General features: G+C 38.6%; 1 protein-coding gene across 1 annotated transcript; it reads left to right on the top strand.

Moving 5' to 3' along the window:
- Positions 1–15603: 15603 nt before the first annotated feature.
- On the top strand, positions 15604–16296 carry LOC135199733 (uncharacterized). Its single transcript, XM_064227888.1, has one exon. It carries the CDS (start codon positions 15604–15606, stop codon positions 16294–16296), a length of 693 nt encoding a protein of 230 aa, XP_064083958.1.
- The last annotated feature ends 1191 nt before the right edge of the window (positions 16297–17487 follow it).

Raw genomic sequence — 17487 nt, 5'->3', positions numbered from 1 at the left:
GTCCTCCTCCGCCATCATCTTCATCCGCCAAGCGAACTAGTTCCGCACTCGCGTCGCTTTTCTCCGCATTTACCTCTGTTTTCGACGCTTTAACCAATCCTAAAAACTTTCCCTAACGCATTCACATAAATGAAAATCATAGGATACGTTAAATATCTCTCATATTCAGGTTTCGTCTACATAAGGTTGTCAAAGTCACAGTCGCAAGTCCGGCTCTTATGATGTGATGGCTTTCAGTTCGCCTTCAATTTGATTTAGAATCGCGAGAGAAAAGTAGCTTCAACTTCTCATTTCAGATCATGAAAACTTTCATCAACATCTCCATATATAAATCACATCACCAAATACTTTAAATATCCCCTGTCTCGAGGTTTCGTCTATACATAAGGTTGTTAAATTCACATTCACAAGCCTGGCTTACTTTGATATGATGGCTCACAGTTCGCCTTCAAAGTTTATTTAAAATTCAAAAGTCGCTTCAACTTCTAATTTCAGATTCCGGGCTGACGCTCTCTTAATACAAAGCACAATATTTACCTCTCAAACGATTTCTAAATTGATTTTGACAATAGATGAACGTACTGTCATGGCGATTCTCTCTCTCTCTCTCTCTCTCTCTCTCTCTCTCTCTCTCTCTCTCTCTCTCTCTCTCTCTCTCTCTCTCTCTTTTATCTAATTCAACTTAACCGGCCAGGTGTTTTTTTCTTACTTCCTGTTTTCATTTTACCGCTACGCATTTTGTGAATTCATTATCCAGTCGCTGTTTGAGCACGTTGATGAAAATATAGTTAAGTTAATAATTTAATAAAACAAATATTCGTTATTTGATCATTCACAAGACCTTGGCATAATTAAATGCGAGTCTGCCACTGGGCGTTTTACGTAGGACTATCGCGTTTGCAATGCTTTGTCTAGTACTTGGTAATGGCGTCACAGATTCGAATTGATTTCTGTTGTCGAAATACTAAGCTTGTCCCCTATGCCGAACGAGATAAGGAAAATGGTGATCATCCACTTGGAGGTAATGAATCTACTGACATTTGTCACGATGAAAATCTATATACTGCTTGACGGGTTTTTTTTATATATACACCTTAGACTTTGCCTTGTTGTTATAACCAATGTTAATTTGTTAAGTCTGCCATTTTGGAAGATTATAAATAATTAGCTTCGTTCGTGATAGAAAAAAAATGATTACTGTAAAAGTACTGCTATCGAAATATAAGTAATGTTATTAAAATATGCCTAATGTTATCAAAATTATAGGCCTATGGTACATGAGTTTTGGAGAACGTGCTTTCAGTCAACAATCTAGCCAAACTAAATATTATAAGTTTAACGAGTTTCAATAAATTTATAATGGTTCAAATGAATTTATAAATTAAACTGACTTAAGAAAGCATTTTCCAACACGTTGTCAGTCCAAGGAAGATAGATTTACCGGATACCATATTATAACAATAATTATCGAATTAAAATGTTCATGAAGAAAATGACAGTATATATGTGGGCACCCCTGAATTAATAGAGCTTTATTTATCTATTTATTTATTTATTGGTTGCTTTTTCAAAGCAAGAAAAGGGTATAAATGTGCATTATGAAAATGAAATAGCTTAGCTCTCCTCCCGGCACGAAGCCTAATAATTAGGCTATACGGTGTAGATAAATATAGACTGATTGGGATTTTGAAATGTCAAAACTTAACAAAAGTATAATTGTTTCACGATTCGTTTCGGAATTTGAGAAGCTGCAAAAACGCAAAAACATGGAGAAAATCAAGGACAAAAATATAATTGCATTCAACAAAGAGAAAAACCTCTGCTATGACACAGAAAACGGTGATATTCAAGAAAGCTACTACTAGTTTTGAAAACTGGACCAGCCAATGAGATAGAGATAGAATAGAGCATTGCCTCCCAAAATAAACATCGAATTATAGAAAGATGACCAGAGAATGAAAATCGTCTTGTTACTATAAGTTGTAGTACAATCCATGATTATAGTTTGTACTTTGGGCAACCAATATTATCAGTGCGTCCAATATCACTTCAGAGATATAATGGCTACCACAAGAATGATATCATGAACTTGCTTTATCTTTTCTGCTTTATTCGTTCATTTACATATACATTTATACGCGTTTTTCAATCATTTCTTTTATCATTTTAGTATCACATCTCCTCTATTTTTCTTGTTTTATATATATATATATTATATATATATATCTATATATATATATATATATATATATATTATATATATATAACAGCACTTTTAAGCCTGTCGTTTTCGAGTATTTTTTTTAAATCTCCCTAACTAGATCTATAGCAATCGTTGCTTTTGATGACTCACGATAAATGCTTATTCATTTACATTCCCTACTTTACTCTGTGTTCCCTAATTTGTGTTTACAAAAAGGTACACGAGTGGTGTCGATAAAATGGGATACTAATAGACATTGATGTGTTCTAGTTTTGGCGTTCGCTCTGTTAACTGTTATCTTATCTCCTTTTTATCAGCCCAGTCACAGGGTTCCATTAGGCTATATACCTAAAACAAGGTTCTATTCAGCTATATGACTATCTACGGTTCTATAGGACTATATGCCTAAAAAGGATTTCATTAGTCTATATTCCTAAACCAGGTTTCTATAAAACATGGTTTCATTAATTAAGTTATCTAACTAGAACAGGGTTCTATTAGATTGAATATCTAAATCTGCGGTCTATATGACATGGTTCTGTTAGGCTATAATAGGCTGTATATGCCTAAAGCAGGGCTCTGCCAGGTATATGCCTGAAACAGGGTTCTATTATGTTGATAAATTGTATATGTTATTCATTGTGTCTAAGATCTTTGTTGATGAATTATAAACGTTATTCATTATCTAAGATAATTTCCTTAGGCCTGCTCTGAACATTCAAATAATAAACTCCGACTACTGTCGTTACCATGATGCTAGAGGCAAAGATTTCCTAAAAGCAAAAGAAGAAAATTAAGGAAAAAAGAAGAAATAGAATAAAAATGGGTCAATAACAATAGCCGAAACTTTTACTATTTAAAGAAGATAGACCGAAGTTCATGTCAGTAAGTTAGACGGAAAGTACTTGAGTTAAAGGCGATATGCGAACTGTTGCCAATTTTGGCCATGAATTCCTACGTTTATCTTCTTCTTTTTCTTCCTCTTCCAGATTACGCTGGCCTTATGCCCGCTCATGCGTTTTGTCTTCCTTAGTGATTCGGTTTAGTTTTAAATGGTTGTCATATATATATATATATATATATATATATATATATATATATATATATATATATATATACGCGTTGTTTGTCCAATCGTTTTTTCGGTTGCCTGAACATGGAGACAGACCTTCACGCTCTGCTTGCAATTGTGTCAGTTCTGGCAGAAGGAGAACTCAAGCAAAGAAAAGCACGCAACTCAAGTTTCAGCCTTGCTTTTCATGCAAAACTTTACGGCACCATTTAAATGAGAAAATTATACAGGTGTTCTGGCATATGTTTGTGTCCATGTGCTTGTGCGTTTGTGTGAGAAAACCAGATAACATAGTCTCATACTTCTGGTGGAACGCTGTTTTAGGCCCACGGGACAATGAAAACGTGTTTTGAAAACACTATAAGACATATAATAATGCATACGTGTTTTGGAAACACTTTTTGACTTATATGAGAATGCATGCATGTTTTGAATACACTCCTAGACCTACTTGACATTACATATTTTGAAAACACGGTCCGACTTTTATGAAAAAAGATACGTGTTTTCAAGACACTGTTAGACCTACGCAAGGCCTTGGACCTACGGGACAATGCATACGTGTTTTGGAAACACTGTAATAGAGGTATATGACAATGCATACGTGTTTTGAAAACATTGTTAGGCCTACGTGACAATAAATGCATACTTGGTTTGAATACACAGTTAAACCTATGAAATAATGAGAAACAACTCATGAAAGAGGCAGGAGGAGGAAGAGCGTAGCTGGCCAGTAAAATCCTAATCGCGACATTCAACAGGTGAAGCATTTACAAATTCAAATGAGCTTTAACCGAGAAGAAGTCGCCGCTCTTCTGTATACCCGGGATAATCAATGACGGTGACGTCGTCAAAATTATGTCTCCAACAGCCATTGCGTATGTGATGTAATTATGGCAAACATGTGCAGCGCGCGAAACATGTGCGGAAACGGTTCAAGCTAAAAATCTGAGGACTTCCGGGGGAAAATATTTTTTAAAATTTTGTTTTAATTTTCTTTTCCGAGCCAACATATAAATAGATCTTCCTTAATATGTTGAATTATTCCCGCGTATTTCTCATCCTGTCATTCGAAATAACCGTAAAATAGTACCATAGTACCATAGTCACTTAGAAGGACATAGTACCATAGTCACTCGGTGGTACTGGTAGAGCCATATGGTACCATAGTCACTTAGTGGTACTGTTAGGGGACCCCTACACTGAAAGATTGTATGAATGATTGATCGTCTGAACGATTGTCGTTATCGACAAACACACTCACTTATTCAGACAGTATGAACCATCTCCGCACCGATTTCAGTCTGAACAAAGATGGAGGTATCATCTGTAGAAGAGACGTACGCGATAGCGTTATATCGGCAAACAAACACATACATTGGAACGATCTGTGTTTGACAGACATAAGTCGTGAGCCAGCAACCTGGTCCTGACAGATTCCCGCTGAGATCGTTCAGACATGAAACTCCGCCAACTTTTGCATTCAGACGAGCCCATACACAATGTTTTTACGAACGATACAGAGTCGTTCAGACAATCGTTCATACAATCGTTCAGTGTATGGGGCCCTTTAGAGCCAAGCATGTCAAGTCAATGCCCCTGTGGTGGGTTTGTTCCATATGAATACGGCTCATCTTCTATAGTAATAATTATTTTACGTTTTACTTGAAAGCGGGACCCAAACGAACGAGCCCACGCGTCACGACAAGCATGGCTGCCTGACCGGTGCTTTCATTTCCTGTAGAGGTTCGACATGCGGGAAATTCAGCTTCCTGGATGCTTGCAGATTTCCAAGGCGGTTTCGGGATGAAAGGAAACGCAAGCACACACATATGTCACTGTCAAAATTTGCTTAGTGATTGTCACAAACTACTCTCACATACCTTTCTACTGATATGTACTACAAACGAAAGCCAAGCACATACTTAGTACATGAAATTCAGAATGTACGGAAAATGATCACAAACGTACATACATATTGGCAATTATACACATACAAGTGTAGACTTCCTTCGACTAACAAGTACACAAACGATGCGCACCAACGCATGCACAAACACGTATGTGGAATTCAAAATTGCGCTCGAACACAGTCACAAACTTCCTTTACATAAATGCATGCATACACATGTCAATTTAGGCGAACGTTTAATATACTCTGAGGCAAGGTACTCTCTCTCTCTCTCTCTCTCTCTCTCTCCGACTTCGTCGCGTCGCCTCTCTCATCTCTTCTCAAAAATCAAGTTCATCATCCTCTCTCCTCCTCTCTCTCCTTTGAACTGCGCATTCTCAGCAGCGTTATTGATACTCGCTTGACAAACATAGATTTAAGCAATTCTAGTCTCAAGGATATACTACTATTCGCTTTGGAATAGAAATGAGGGCCACCGGACTTTTACTTGCTTGTATATATATATATATATATATATATATATATATATTATATATAGATATATATATATATATATATATATATATATACAATGTATGTGTGTGAGTATTTACGTGTGCTTATTAAATGCACACACAGCCAGCGAATCCAGTACCATACACCGTGTATATGTCACACTCCAGATTTAGTAAAAACCACGTAAACAAAATATCACCTTACTTATGAAAAACAACTTTCTCAAGTTACTTAGAAATAAAAGCATTATTATTATTATTATTATTATTATTATTATTATTATTATTATTATTATTATTATTATTATTATTATTATTATTATTATTATTATTATTTTTATTATTCAGAGGACGAAGAAATTTATTCATATGGAACAAGCCCACCAAAAGGGAGCCACTGACTTGGAATTCTTCCAAACAATATCACGGTGTTCATTAGGATGAAGTAAGAGGGAATAAAGGGAGATACAGAAAGAAGAGATCCCACTTATTAAAAAAAAAACAAGTTCAAAAATAGATAAATGAACTTCTGAAGAAGTTCCAATTGCTTCTTGGAAAGTCTCTCCCACATGCGTTTTTAGAATCTGATGAGAGAGAGAGAGAGAGAGAGAGAGAGAGAGAGAGAGAGAGAGAGAGAGAGAGAGAGAGAGAGATTCCTTTCGAGCTGCCATTTTAATAGTCACCTCTTTGATATTCATCTCAAGGTGTCTTGTATTCATGCGTGCACGTTCTCGCCTATGCATGTATGTAGTATATGTATAAATAGGTCTACATATACATATAAATACACACACACATACTTATGTATGCGAATAGACTGCTATTGTGGAAGTACAGAAGAGAATGCTTCTTTGGCAAAATAAAAATATATATTTAAATTGCGCTTTTGCGCCTACTAGTGTGTGTACTCCAGACTGGATGAGTGGACGCGGAGTGCACGATAACAAGGGAACTCTGTACTCGACTTGCTCTCTCTCTCTCTCTCTCTCTCTCTCTCTCTCTCTCTCTCTGTCTATATATATATATATATATATATATATATATATATATATATATATATATATTAAGTTGCAACGTTTCGAAGCCAACCAGCAGGCCTCATTTTCAAGCTAAAAGTAACAATATCTAATTAGTACAATAAAATTAAGCTACAATATTAAAATACACAATGTAAAGTACAATATATATATATATATATATATATATATAGACTCCTACTAAAAAAAGTAAAAAAAAACATTTCTTTATCATTCTAAAGTTACATTCCACAGTCTATTACCTCCCATGGACAGGATAATAAGCTATAATAAAACTCCACAAACATCATATTACGTGTCCGTTACACAGACGCTAATTAATAAAGAAAGAAATGGGCAAGAGTGTGGGTGTAGGTTGGGGGTTTGTTTGGGTGGGGGGGAGGGGGGGTAGTGGAGGGAAGGAAGGTTTGAGACGTTTTACCCAGTAAGTAGCATCCTGAATAAGTTATCTGAATCTGTGCTCTCTCTCTCTTTCCCTCTCTCTCTCTCTCAACTGGTTTAATCAAATTGTAATAGATTTGGGTAGCTGTAATTACATTGGTCACTCAATATACTCTCTCTTTCTCTATCTATCTATCTATCTATCTCTCTTTCTCTCTCTCTCACAACACTCAATCGGTTTAATAAACTGCAATAGATTTGCATAGTTGTAACTTCTGTAACTGTTGTCACCTAATATGCTCTCTCTCTCTCTCTCTCTCTCTCTCTCTCTCTCTCTCTCTCTCTCTCTCCAGCTGGTTTAAAATGAAATAGATTTATGTAGTTGCAACTTCAGCTTATCAGGAAACTCTTGATAAGAATCCTTCGGTTGGTCAAACGAACCCAAGGCCAATAATGTCTGGCTAAAGGGTTTGAAACCAAACTCAAGATGGCGGCTTATAATTGGTCATCACCTTTTTACAGACTTACTTGGCTGCCCCCGCCCAGCATATTCCTTATTCCTAGAGGATCTAGATATAATATCCTGTTGCGATAATCCTGCATGAAAGAACCTCAGACACAATATATCTTCGGCTTCATCAACGTATTTCCAAGATGGAGCGATAGCAATGCAAACCTTGGCTGCTGTTTGTTGCAAAAGCAACGCTCTTATTTGAGAGAAGCACTCACAGCTCTCATAAGGTTTCGCCATCAATCTTGTTGGAGATTGGGGGAGAGGGAGAGAGTGTTGGTGAGGGCTACAGTGAGGAGGAATCGCCAACAGGGCGCCTCGTGCAGGAGTTGACTGTGATAGCAATGGCTGCTGTTTGTTGCAAAAGCAAAACTGTTATTTGAGATAAACATTCACAATTGTCATTTGGCCACCAATTGGTTTCGTCACCAATCCTGTTGGAGATTGGGGGAGAGTGTTGGTGAGGGCTAGAATGAGGAGGAACCGCCAACAGTATACCTAGTGCAAGATTAAGGTCTAAATAGCTTAGACCCCTAGACCTATAATGCCCTGTGCAAGGTTACGATCTATATAGCAAAGACCTATATACACCTTTATATAGCAAAGATCTATATAAACCTTTATTTCTTGTAAGAGTTTGTAGCGCCAGGTTTAGTAGGCATAAATCAATCAGTCAGTCGCTTAAGAGACATTCTCACATGCAGCACACATTCCTTAAAGAGTATAAACCTACGCGCTCATGCGGGCGCGCGATCGTATCCGCACGCCTTACTAAGCGAACATGCTATCAAAGTCATGCGGTGATGTACTACTGGAGGTCGCGCTCTGCTAGCGAAGAGAGAGAGAGAGAGAGAGAGAGAGAGAGAGAGAGAGAGAGAGAGAGAGAGAGAGAGAGAGAGAGAGAGAGAGAGAGTTGAATGCTAATGTGTCATGAATATCCCACGGCCGGACGCACAAAACTTAATTAAACGGAATCATTAGTTTTTGAGAAAATGATGCATTATTATATGTTTCCACGCTTGCTTACAATCCTCTGGTATAATGATAATCGTAAATATATATAATGTAATTAAAAGGCGGTTTTATCATGGTATAATGACACATTTCCGATAATAAGAATCTGAACGCTGCGTTATCATGTGGTATAGTAGCTACCACATAAGTCTAGAGAAAAAATATGGGAACTGTCCACAACTTTGAAGAATATATATAAGATATTAATGAAAACTGCTTTAGCATTCATATCAGAGTAAAAAAATATATACAATTAACAGCTGCTTTAGCACTTACGAGAAAAAAGCAGTTACCCTGGTTTATAAAGCATACGACATAAAAAAGGAGGAAAAGTTGACAGAAACTATATAAAAAGGGACCAAACTTCCGCGTTGCGTCTTTCAAGAGGAAAACCGTTCAAGTGAGATAGAGATAGAGAGAGGAGAGAGAGAGAGAGAGAGAGAGAGAGAGAGAGAGAGAGAGAGAGAGAGCGTATCTTGGAGTTTTAAATCTGTTATATAACAGCGTTTGTATTGATCCCAAACGCTAGCAGTGTAATCTCCGGATTTTCATAACTGTAGATTATTATTATTATTATTATTATTATTATTATTATTATTATTATTATTCTTATTATTCTTATTATTATGATTATTATTATTATTATTTTATTATTATTATTATTATTATTTTATTATTATTTTATTAAAGTTTACACGACATTCAAACTAACCCTATCAAAAAGTCATTGGACTAGGCCTACCCAGGTTTGAATACCTCAAGAGAAAAAAGAATAAGCCACAGAGACGAGGGAGAATAACACGCAAATGAAAGAAGTAAAGATAAATGATAAAAGAAAGGACAGTGAAAGATTATCAGAACAATGAAATTAATCTTGACTTTATAAGAATGACCTTTCGTATGTACATAGAGCATGAGACTAGTGTTGGAAGAGCAATCGATTTCATTTCATTTTGTTTACCTTCTGTTTCTTTTCTTACTGACTTTTCTTCATTTCTTATGTACCCTTCAAAGTTCGAACCGCAACATTACATGAGAGAGAGAGAGAGAGAGAGAGAGAGAGAGAGAGAGAGAGAGAGAGAGAGAGAGAGAGAGAGAGAGAGAGAGAGAGCTCCAAGCACCATTTCCTTTTCCTCATATCAAACAGGAGTGACCGCGGCTTTTGTTAACACAGAAGCCGCACCACGATCCTTGTCTCTTTACTTATCGCTTTGTCATATCATTATTGTTATCATCACTATTACTATTAATTTTTATCAATTCTGAACAGGTTTATCAATCTGCTAAGCGAGATTCCTTAAAATATGTGGAGAGGACTATATAACGTGGAACATGTAGTATAAGGGAAAACCTTAAGCCTAAGTAAGATGTAGTTACTATGAGTGGAAGAATATACTGATATGAATCGATATAGCCAAAATAAATGTATTAAATTCAGCTCAAAGGAGACTGAAGCAGAGAAACAATGAAAGAAAATGAATATAGGGCTAGTAGCAGAAATCGTTCGCCTTTTCATGGAAGTAAAATTTCGGGCATAATATGTTGTGAGAGAGAGAGAGAGAGAGAGAGAGAGAGAGAGAGAGAGAGAGAGAGAGAGAGAGAGAGAGATCCTTATCCAATCTCAAACTTCGGTAAACAAAGCTGAATGCGCAGTCATTTATCACTAGTGGTCGGATCGTGTTTAGAAATAATAACATATATATATAGCCTTCAAGGTCATTTGCAGTAGAAGTAAACAACGTTTTTCTCCTTTACATACATAGGCTACATATATACATACACGAATACTATGAATTTTCACGGGAGGGAAAATGCACTCTCGCTACGAAACTTTTTTTGTTTGTTTGTAAATAAATGATTTCTGCTGATTTTAAAATTAAGTAAAAAAGAAAAAGTCTGAATATAACATCTTCCGAAATAGCCATAGGTCTAAAAGCCAAAACTTATAAAAATGAAGGGTCAGAAAATAGCGATAATATGAATGCTTGTCAAGGCTAAGACTGCGTTGGTTCTACTGATTTTTTAAAATTTTTATTAAATAAAACCGTTGAGTCACAGCGACCCATGGGTTTCGTCTGGGGACCTATATATCTTGATGAGTCGCTGCGAATCAGCCATAACACAACAGCGCTGATAGGTAAGTTTTAAATTATCTGACTCCGATTGACTCATTCATTGTGGACGGGAATGAGTCAAATTGACTCAATTTGACTCGCGTCAATGACTCGACACGATTCGTTCGGTGCTAAGTACATAGAAGACTTTGGTTCGGTGTAAACGCAACATAGGCCTATGAACCTTCTTGTGTGTGGGCATAAGCCTACATTACAACTTAGGTCAAATTGTTAAAGTAAACCGGATAACTTTAGGAAAGCGAAGAGGGCGGGGCCGGTGAGCGGTACCTGGGCACGTGGCCCCCCCCTCCCCACACCATGAAATATAATGACAGAATAATAATATTGAAGATTTAGATGATAATAATAACATAACTGAGAAATATAAAAATGAGAAAGATAAAAAATATGCTATTATATAAATAATAAAGTTTTGAGAACTATACATACATATATATATATATGATGGGGAAGAAAATCTACCTAATAAACATCGATTCCTGGTTCCTAAGAAGCTAAGAGCTCACTCCGCAGACAGACTTGCGCGCACACTGCCCTACTCGTGTTAGGCGCACAACTATTTTAACTTTAAATGATTTTACTTTACAGCTTTATAGCTTTCCTCTTTCGTATTGTTAAAGGATATTGGTTATTCCGAATCCAGATAAAAAAAATCATAGGGAAAAACAGTCACATCAATCTTGCCTGGATAGTGATCAACCGACGGTTTAGCACAAGGCAGTTGGGGATGACCGTAAAAACAAAAGACTGTAAATTAATGTGACTTTTTTCCTAACACAAGTGAATTTTTCCTTGTGACTATATCACTAGCCACCGTGCCAGCTCCTCAACCCTCTCCTGGCAATTGGTAGCATCTTTTTCTCCTGTTGCGACTTGCATAGATTTTTTTTACTCTAAACATTTCTTTCAGAGTTGAATGACCTCACTGTATGTTCCAGCCCCTGCTTGTGTTACCATATTGTGATTTGCATTGTTCATATTTTCTCGTATTTGTTTGTTTGTATGGTGTTTTTACGTTGCATGGAACCAGTGGTCATTCAGCAACGGGACCAACGGCTTTACGTGACTTCCGAACCACGTCGAGAGTGAACTTCTAACACCAGAAATACACATCTCTCACTCCTCAATGGAATGGCCGAGATTCGAACCGGCGACCACCGAGGTGGGAAGCAAACACCAAACCAACCACGCCACTGAGGCGCTTTTTGCTCGTATTGTGTTAGTACCGTATTGTGTTAGTACATTGCACTCGCTGCTTGTATGTTGATTTTTCTCTAGTATTTAGTTTTCCTCGCTGATGAGTCGTGGCGCCACCAGTATGTAAACAATGCAACATGTTCGTTGTTCCCGCTTCCCTCTTTCAGTCTGAACTCTGAATAAAAATCTACCGACGACAACACAACTGCATCAATCACCTGGAACTCTGTTAACAAGTGAAACTAATCCTAGAAAGTCTGGAACTTAGTAAGGTTAACAGGTTATGGGCCCAGAACACATCAGGATTGAGTGAAAAGTGTGATATCGTCCAGACTGAAGAAAGTCTTAGCCTATAGCTAAGCTTCTCTTAAAGCATTTCATCAAGAAGTAAGTTCAAGATGGCCGAATGTGAGAAGACCCTTTTACAGTGTGAAAGGGGCAAACTACTACCCGTGGTCGAAGAGGATCGAAGCAAGACTGATTGACAAGAACTGTCGGAATGCCATTGAACCTGGGTTTGGGAATGACGTCCACGATAATGATAATGAAGAAGAGGCCTTGGCAGAGCTCAACCAAGAACAAGCCAGAGTCAATCGCCGAGCTTGGAGAGTCATTATCGAGGCGCTACACAGTTCTAATCTCTACAATGTTGGTGAGTTTAAATTCGCAAAGGAAGTGTGGGACACACTTAAGGAAATATACGGTGAATTTGGGATTATTCACACCATGCTGTTTTTCAAGGAAATTGCTAGGTTGGATAAAGTGCCATCAATGCCAATGGCAGATTACATTTCCAAGATGCATGAATTGATTCAGAAGGTGAGAATGAGTGGCATCCCAATAAATGACACTTACTGTGCTGCTTTCTTGCTACTTGGGCTACCACTCAGGGAGTATGATGCTTTTGTGAGATCCTTCGAGGGTGATCTGGATAGGCTCACATCAAGAAATGTAAAGAGCAAGCTTGTGATGGAAGAAAGGGGATTGTCATTGCACAACAGGGCGACATCAAGCAAAGAAGAACCTGTGGCATTAAAAGCAATGGCTTAACAGCATTCTAAGCAGAAGCACAATCAGCAGCCTCAGAAGCAGGACACCTCTGGTGATAGTAAAATAAAGTGTTACACCTGTAAGGAGCCCGGACACAATAAGAAAGGGGATGCCAAGGCTTCTGTAGTTGAATTTGAAGAAGTAGAAGCAGTGCTCCTATGTGCCGAAGCAGATGCACACGCCTACATGTCAAAATCATCGGCGGGAAAGTGGTTTTTGGACTCAGGTAAGTCAGATCATATGTGCTGTGACATTAAGAAGTTCAAGGACATCAACCTGCAACGGAAGGGATTTGTGAAAATCGGTGATGGATAGAGACTTTCGGTGGAAGGGATTGGGGTAATCGTGATTCAAGCCAAATGTAAGACTGTGCTTCAGGAAGTGATGTATGTCCCTAACCTATACTCTAGTCTGGTGTCTGTACAACAGATCACTGCCAAGGGTGCTTCGGTATTATTCGTAGGTGACCTAGAAAAGGCATGCAAGGGTGGCACTGAAATCTTTGTTGCTAGGAAAGAGGGGGAGGTTTACATTATGAATCTGGACTGGCCTAGTAAAGATAATGAGGGAGCTACTGTGGCATTGCCCCGCTAAGGTATCGATGCAGACTTGGCATCAAAGAATGGGTCATCTCAACTATGACGCTTTGAAGAAAATTCCAGTTCTGGCTAATGTCAAGAAAAAAGAATGTGGAAAATGTGACGCATGCATTGAGGGTAAGATGACAAGATACCTTTTCCTGCAAGCACATCAAGAGCATCTAACCTTTGATGCTAGTGTACACCGATGTTATTGGGACCCTTTAATACCCCTTCATTTGTTGGGTCCATTTATGCTATTGTGTTCACTGACAATTACTCCAGGTATCTGACTGTAATGCCAATGAAGCCCAAGGATGAATGATTGCGTCTAGACTCATTCAGTACAAGACCAAGATGGAGAATCTCACGGGCCACACCCTGAAGAAAATTAGGTCTGACTTCGGAGGGGATTACTCTGGTAAAGAGCAGTTGGACAACTATCTGGTTGCAAATGGAATAGTGCAGAATGGGAGAGCGGAACGACAAAATCGCGTAGTTATAGAAATGGTGATAACTATATCATCTGAAGCTGGAGCTGACAAGAGACTGTGGGCTGAAGCTATGTCAACTGCCGCCTACAACAGGAACAGAACGCCGAGCAGTGCCATCGATTGTAAGATACAGCTGGAACTGGCTACAGGAAAGGAACTCACAAGGAGTGATTATGAACGCATGAGACCCTTCGGATGCAGAGCTCAGGCCATGAGAGAAGTCAGAAGCAAGCTTGATAGCAAGACTGTTGAGTGTATCATGCTTGGTTATCAGGATGATACAAAGGATGGATACAGGCTTTGGAACACACAAACCGGAAGGGTAATACTGTAATCAGGCGGGACGTTGTATTCCATGAAGATGTTTTCCCATGGAAGAAGAAAGAAGATTCTAGTGTTCAGGGGAACCAGAAAACATACCATCTACAACTATCGGGCGAGTCATACTCCGGGGAGGAAACAGAGGAAGAATGGGAGCAGAAGGGAGACGGTCTGGACAAGGAAGGCGGTAAAGATGGCGGACAAGGAGACATCAACAATGAGCAGATTCCTGTCTTAGAAGAAATTCCAGTGCTGCCTGAAGATGAAGAAGCTGAAGTTCAAGAAGAAGTCCCAGTCCTGCGGCAGTCTGCAAGAGTGCCTAAACCAAAGAAATGACAGTGCCAAGATGTAAAGACAACCCTGAGTGTCTAGTGGTTAAGCCAGATGAAGAGACTACTATCATCGAACCAAAGATTGCCAAAAAAAAAGCCCTAGCTAGTCCTCAAGCAGAACGATGGAAATTTGCTATGGGACACGAGATTAAGAAACTGACTGAGATGAATACATGGGAGGTTGTACCAAGGCCACCAACCAAAGTCATTGGGTCAACATGGAAGTTCAAACTGAAGACTGATGCTAGTGGCAACCCTGCAAAGTACAAGGCCAGGTAAGTTGCACAAGGATTTGCACAAAGATATGGCTTTGACTACATGGAAACCTACTCGCCTGTGATCAAAAGAAAGACCATTCGGTTGATGCTTGCTGTGGGAACTGAGGTGTGCGCATGTTGATGTAATACCTGCCTACATCATTAGTGATATCAAGGAAGAAGTATACCTGGAACAACCGGAGGGTTTTGATAATGACAAGAATAGGATGGTATGCAAGCTGAAGAAGTGCCTTTATGGTACTATAAGATCAAGAAAATCTTTATAAGCATGAAGTTCAACCCGTCAGTTGGTGACCCTTGCCTATTCTATCATCAAGAAAGGAAAGTGTATGTTGGACTTTATGTGGATGACATTGCCATGTGGGGAAAGAAAGAAGATATTGATTGGTTCAAAAAAGGGTTGAGCCAGGAAGTTGAAATACGAGAGTTGGGAGAAATATCTGATTTCTTATCACTGAGAATATTGCGAAAGGATGAGCACACCATAAGCATCAACCAGTGTGCTTATATCGATCAGATAATTGGAGCAGCATGAGTTATCTGAATGCAGAGGGAAACACAATCCTCTGAGTGCAGATGTATTCTCTGCCAACAATGAGCCAGATGCAGAGACACAGTCATGAATATCGAAGAGCCATAGGTACATTGCTGTATGTTGCAAATGGGACAAGACCTGACTTGAGTTTCGATGTCAGTTATCTCAGTCATTTCTTGGCCAACCCCAAGAGAAAGCAGACGGCTGCAGTGAAATATCTGATAAAGTACCTAAACCACAGCCATGACTATTGCATAGTATTTAGGAAGAGTAGGAAGGAGGCATTGATTTTTTCTGATGCTGACTTTGCCAACAACAAGGTGGACAGAAAATCGTCCAGTGGACTGGTGGTGTGTATTGCCGGAGGACCTGTGGAGTGGAGATGTAAGAAGCAGACGGTAGTTGCTACGCCCTCACAACAGGCGGAGTACATTGCTATGGCTATTGCTATGCAAGAAGCACTGTGGCTATGTGATATATTAAGGGAGATCAATGCAAGTGATCTTTACATGGTGCTATGCATCCTTACTGACAGTACAGCAGCAATCAACCTTGCAGAGAAGGACATTGTCAATGATAATTCCAAGGCTGTGGATGTGAAGTATCACTGCATGAAGGATGTGGTAAAGAAGGGGTTGGTCAAGTTGCAATATGTGGCATCTCATGACAATCTAGCCTACCTTCTAACCAAGGGTTTGACTGGGAGGAAAACACAGGAGTTGTGTGCAAGAATTGGACTTATCATTCCTTAATACAGTCAGAGCCATGCCAAAGTTCTTAGGTTGTCCTTCTGATCATTTTTTTTTTGCATTGTAATCCTTTGCCAAATGTGATGATGACAGGTATAATTGCATTTATCCTTTATTTTTGCAGCTACTGTGTATATTCAATTTTGTTGCTTGTTCAGCATACTTTTCTTGCAGCTGTGTTATTCTTTATCTGCAAGTGTTTTGTGTTTTTGATTCATGTAATCATTGCAATTTTGCTGTGTTAGCATATTGTGATTTGAATTGTTCATATTGTGTTAGTACATAGCACTCGCTGCTTGTATTTTGATTTTTCTTTAGTATTTAGTCTTCCTCGCTGATGAGTCGTGGCACCACCTGTATGTAAACAATGTGACATGTTCGTTGTTCCCGCTTCCCTCTTTCAGCCTGAATAAAAATCTACCGACGACAACACAAGTGTATCAATCAGCCCCTTCCTGGAACTCTGTTAACAAGTGAAACTAATCCTAGAAAGTCTGGAACTTAGTAAGGTTAACAGCCTGGTCTTAGGTCTAAACTCTATATCACTAATATGTCCCAGCGCTTGCTTGGCCCAAGGCCTACATTCAGTATTACTAATTCGTTCTACTAAGACACCCACATAGCAACGGACGCCTGAAATTACAAGTTACCAGTCCTGCAATCAAGACCGCCACAAGTGTTAACGAAACCACAAATATCTATCGATCTTATTACGGCCAATTGCTGCTGAAGATGTTTATACCGCCCATGTGTCTCCTCCCATCAGCCAACCTGTTGAACTTGATGATGATCGCTGCACCTACAAGTAACGGTAATTCATACCATACGGATTTAAAATTTTTCTCTGTTATAAATGCGTCGTCGCGAAAGAGATATATGAATAGGGAAAAGGCAAAATATGAATAAAGGTCGAGATAAAATTTATTGAAAAGGGAAAAATTGGATAAATGTAACTAGACATTGCCACATTGTAGTACTAGTGGCCAGTATAATGGTAATAGCCCTACGGACTGCTCATACACATTTCTCGCCAAATTAAAGCTTATAAATATCAATATTAATGTTGATTGAGCTTTTTTTACTTTCAATTAAATGATAACGCCTTTAAAGTAATTGATTTTTTAAACAAACATTTGTATTTTTATATATTGCTAGGAACTCACGAGAATACGCGGTCTAGGTTCGAACTAGTCT

The sequence above is a fragment of the Macrobrachium nipponense genome, chromosome 26, assembly GCF_015104395.2.
Source record: "Macrobrachium nipponense isolate FS-2020 chromosome 26, ASM1510439v2, whole genome shotgun sequence".
Lineage (NCBI taxonomy): Eukaryota > Metazoa > Arthropoda > Malacostraca > Decapoda > Palaemonidae > Macrobrachium > Macrobrachium nipponense.
Note: the sequence above shows the minus strand (reverse complement) of the source record. Positions and strands in the feature narration are given on the sequence as shown.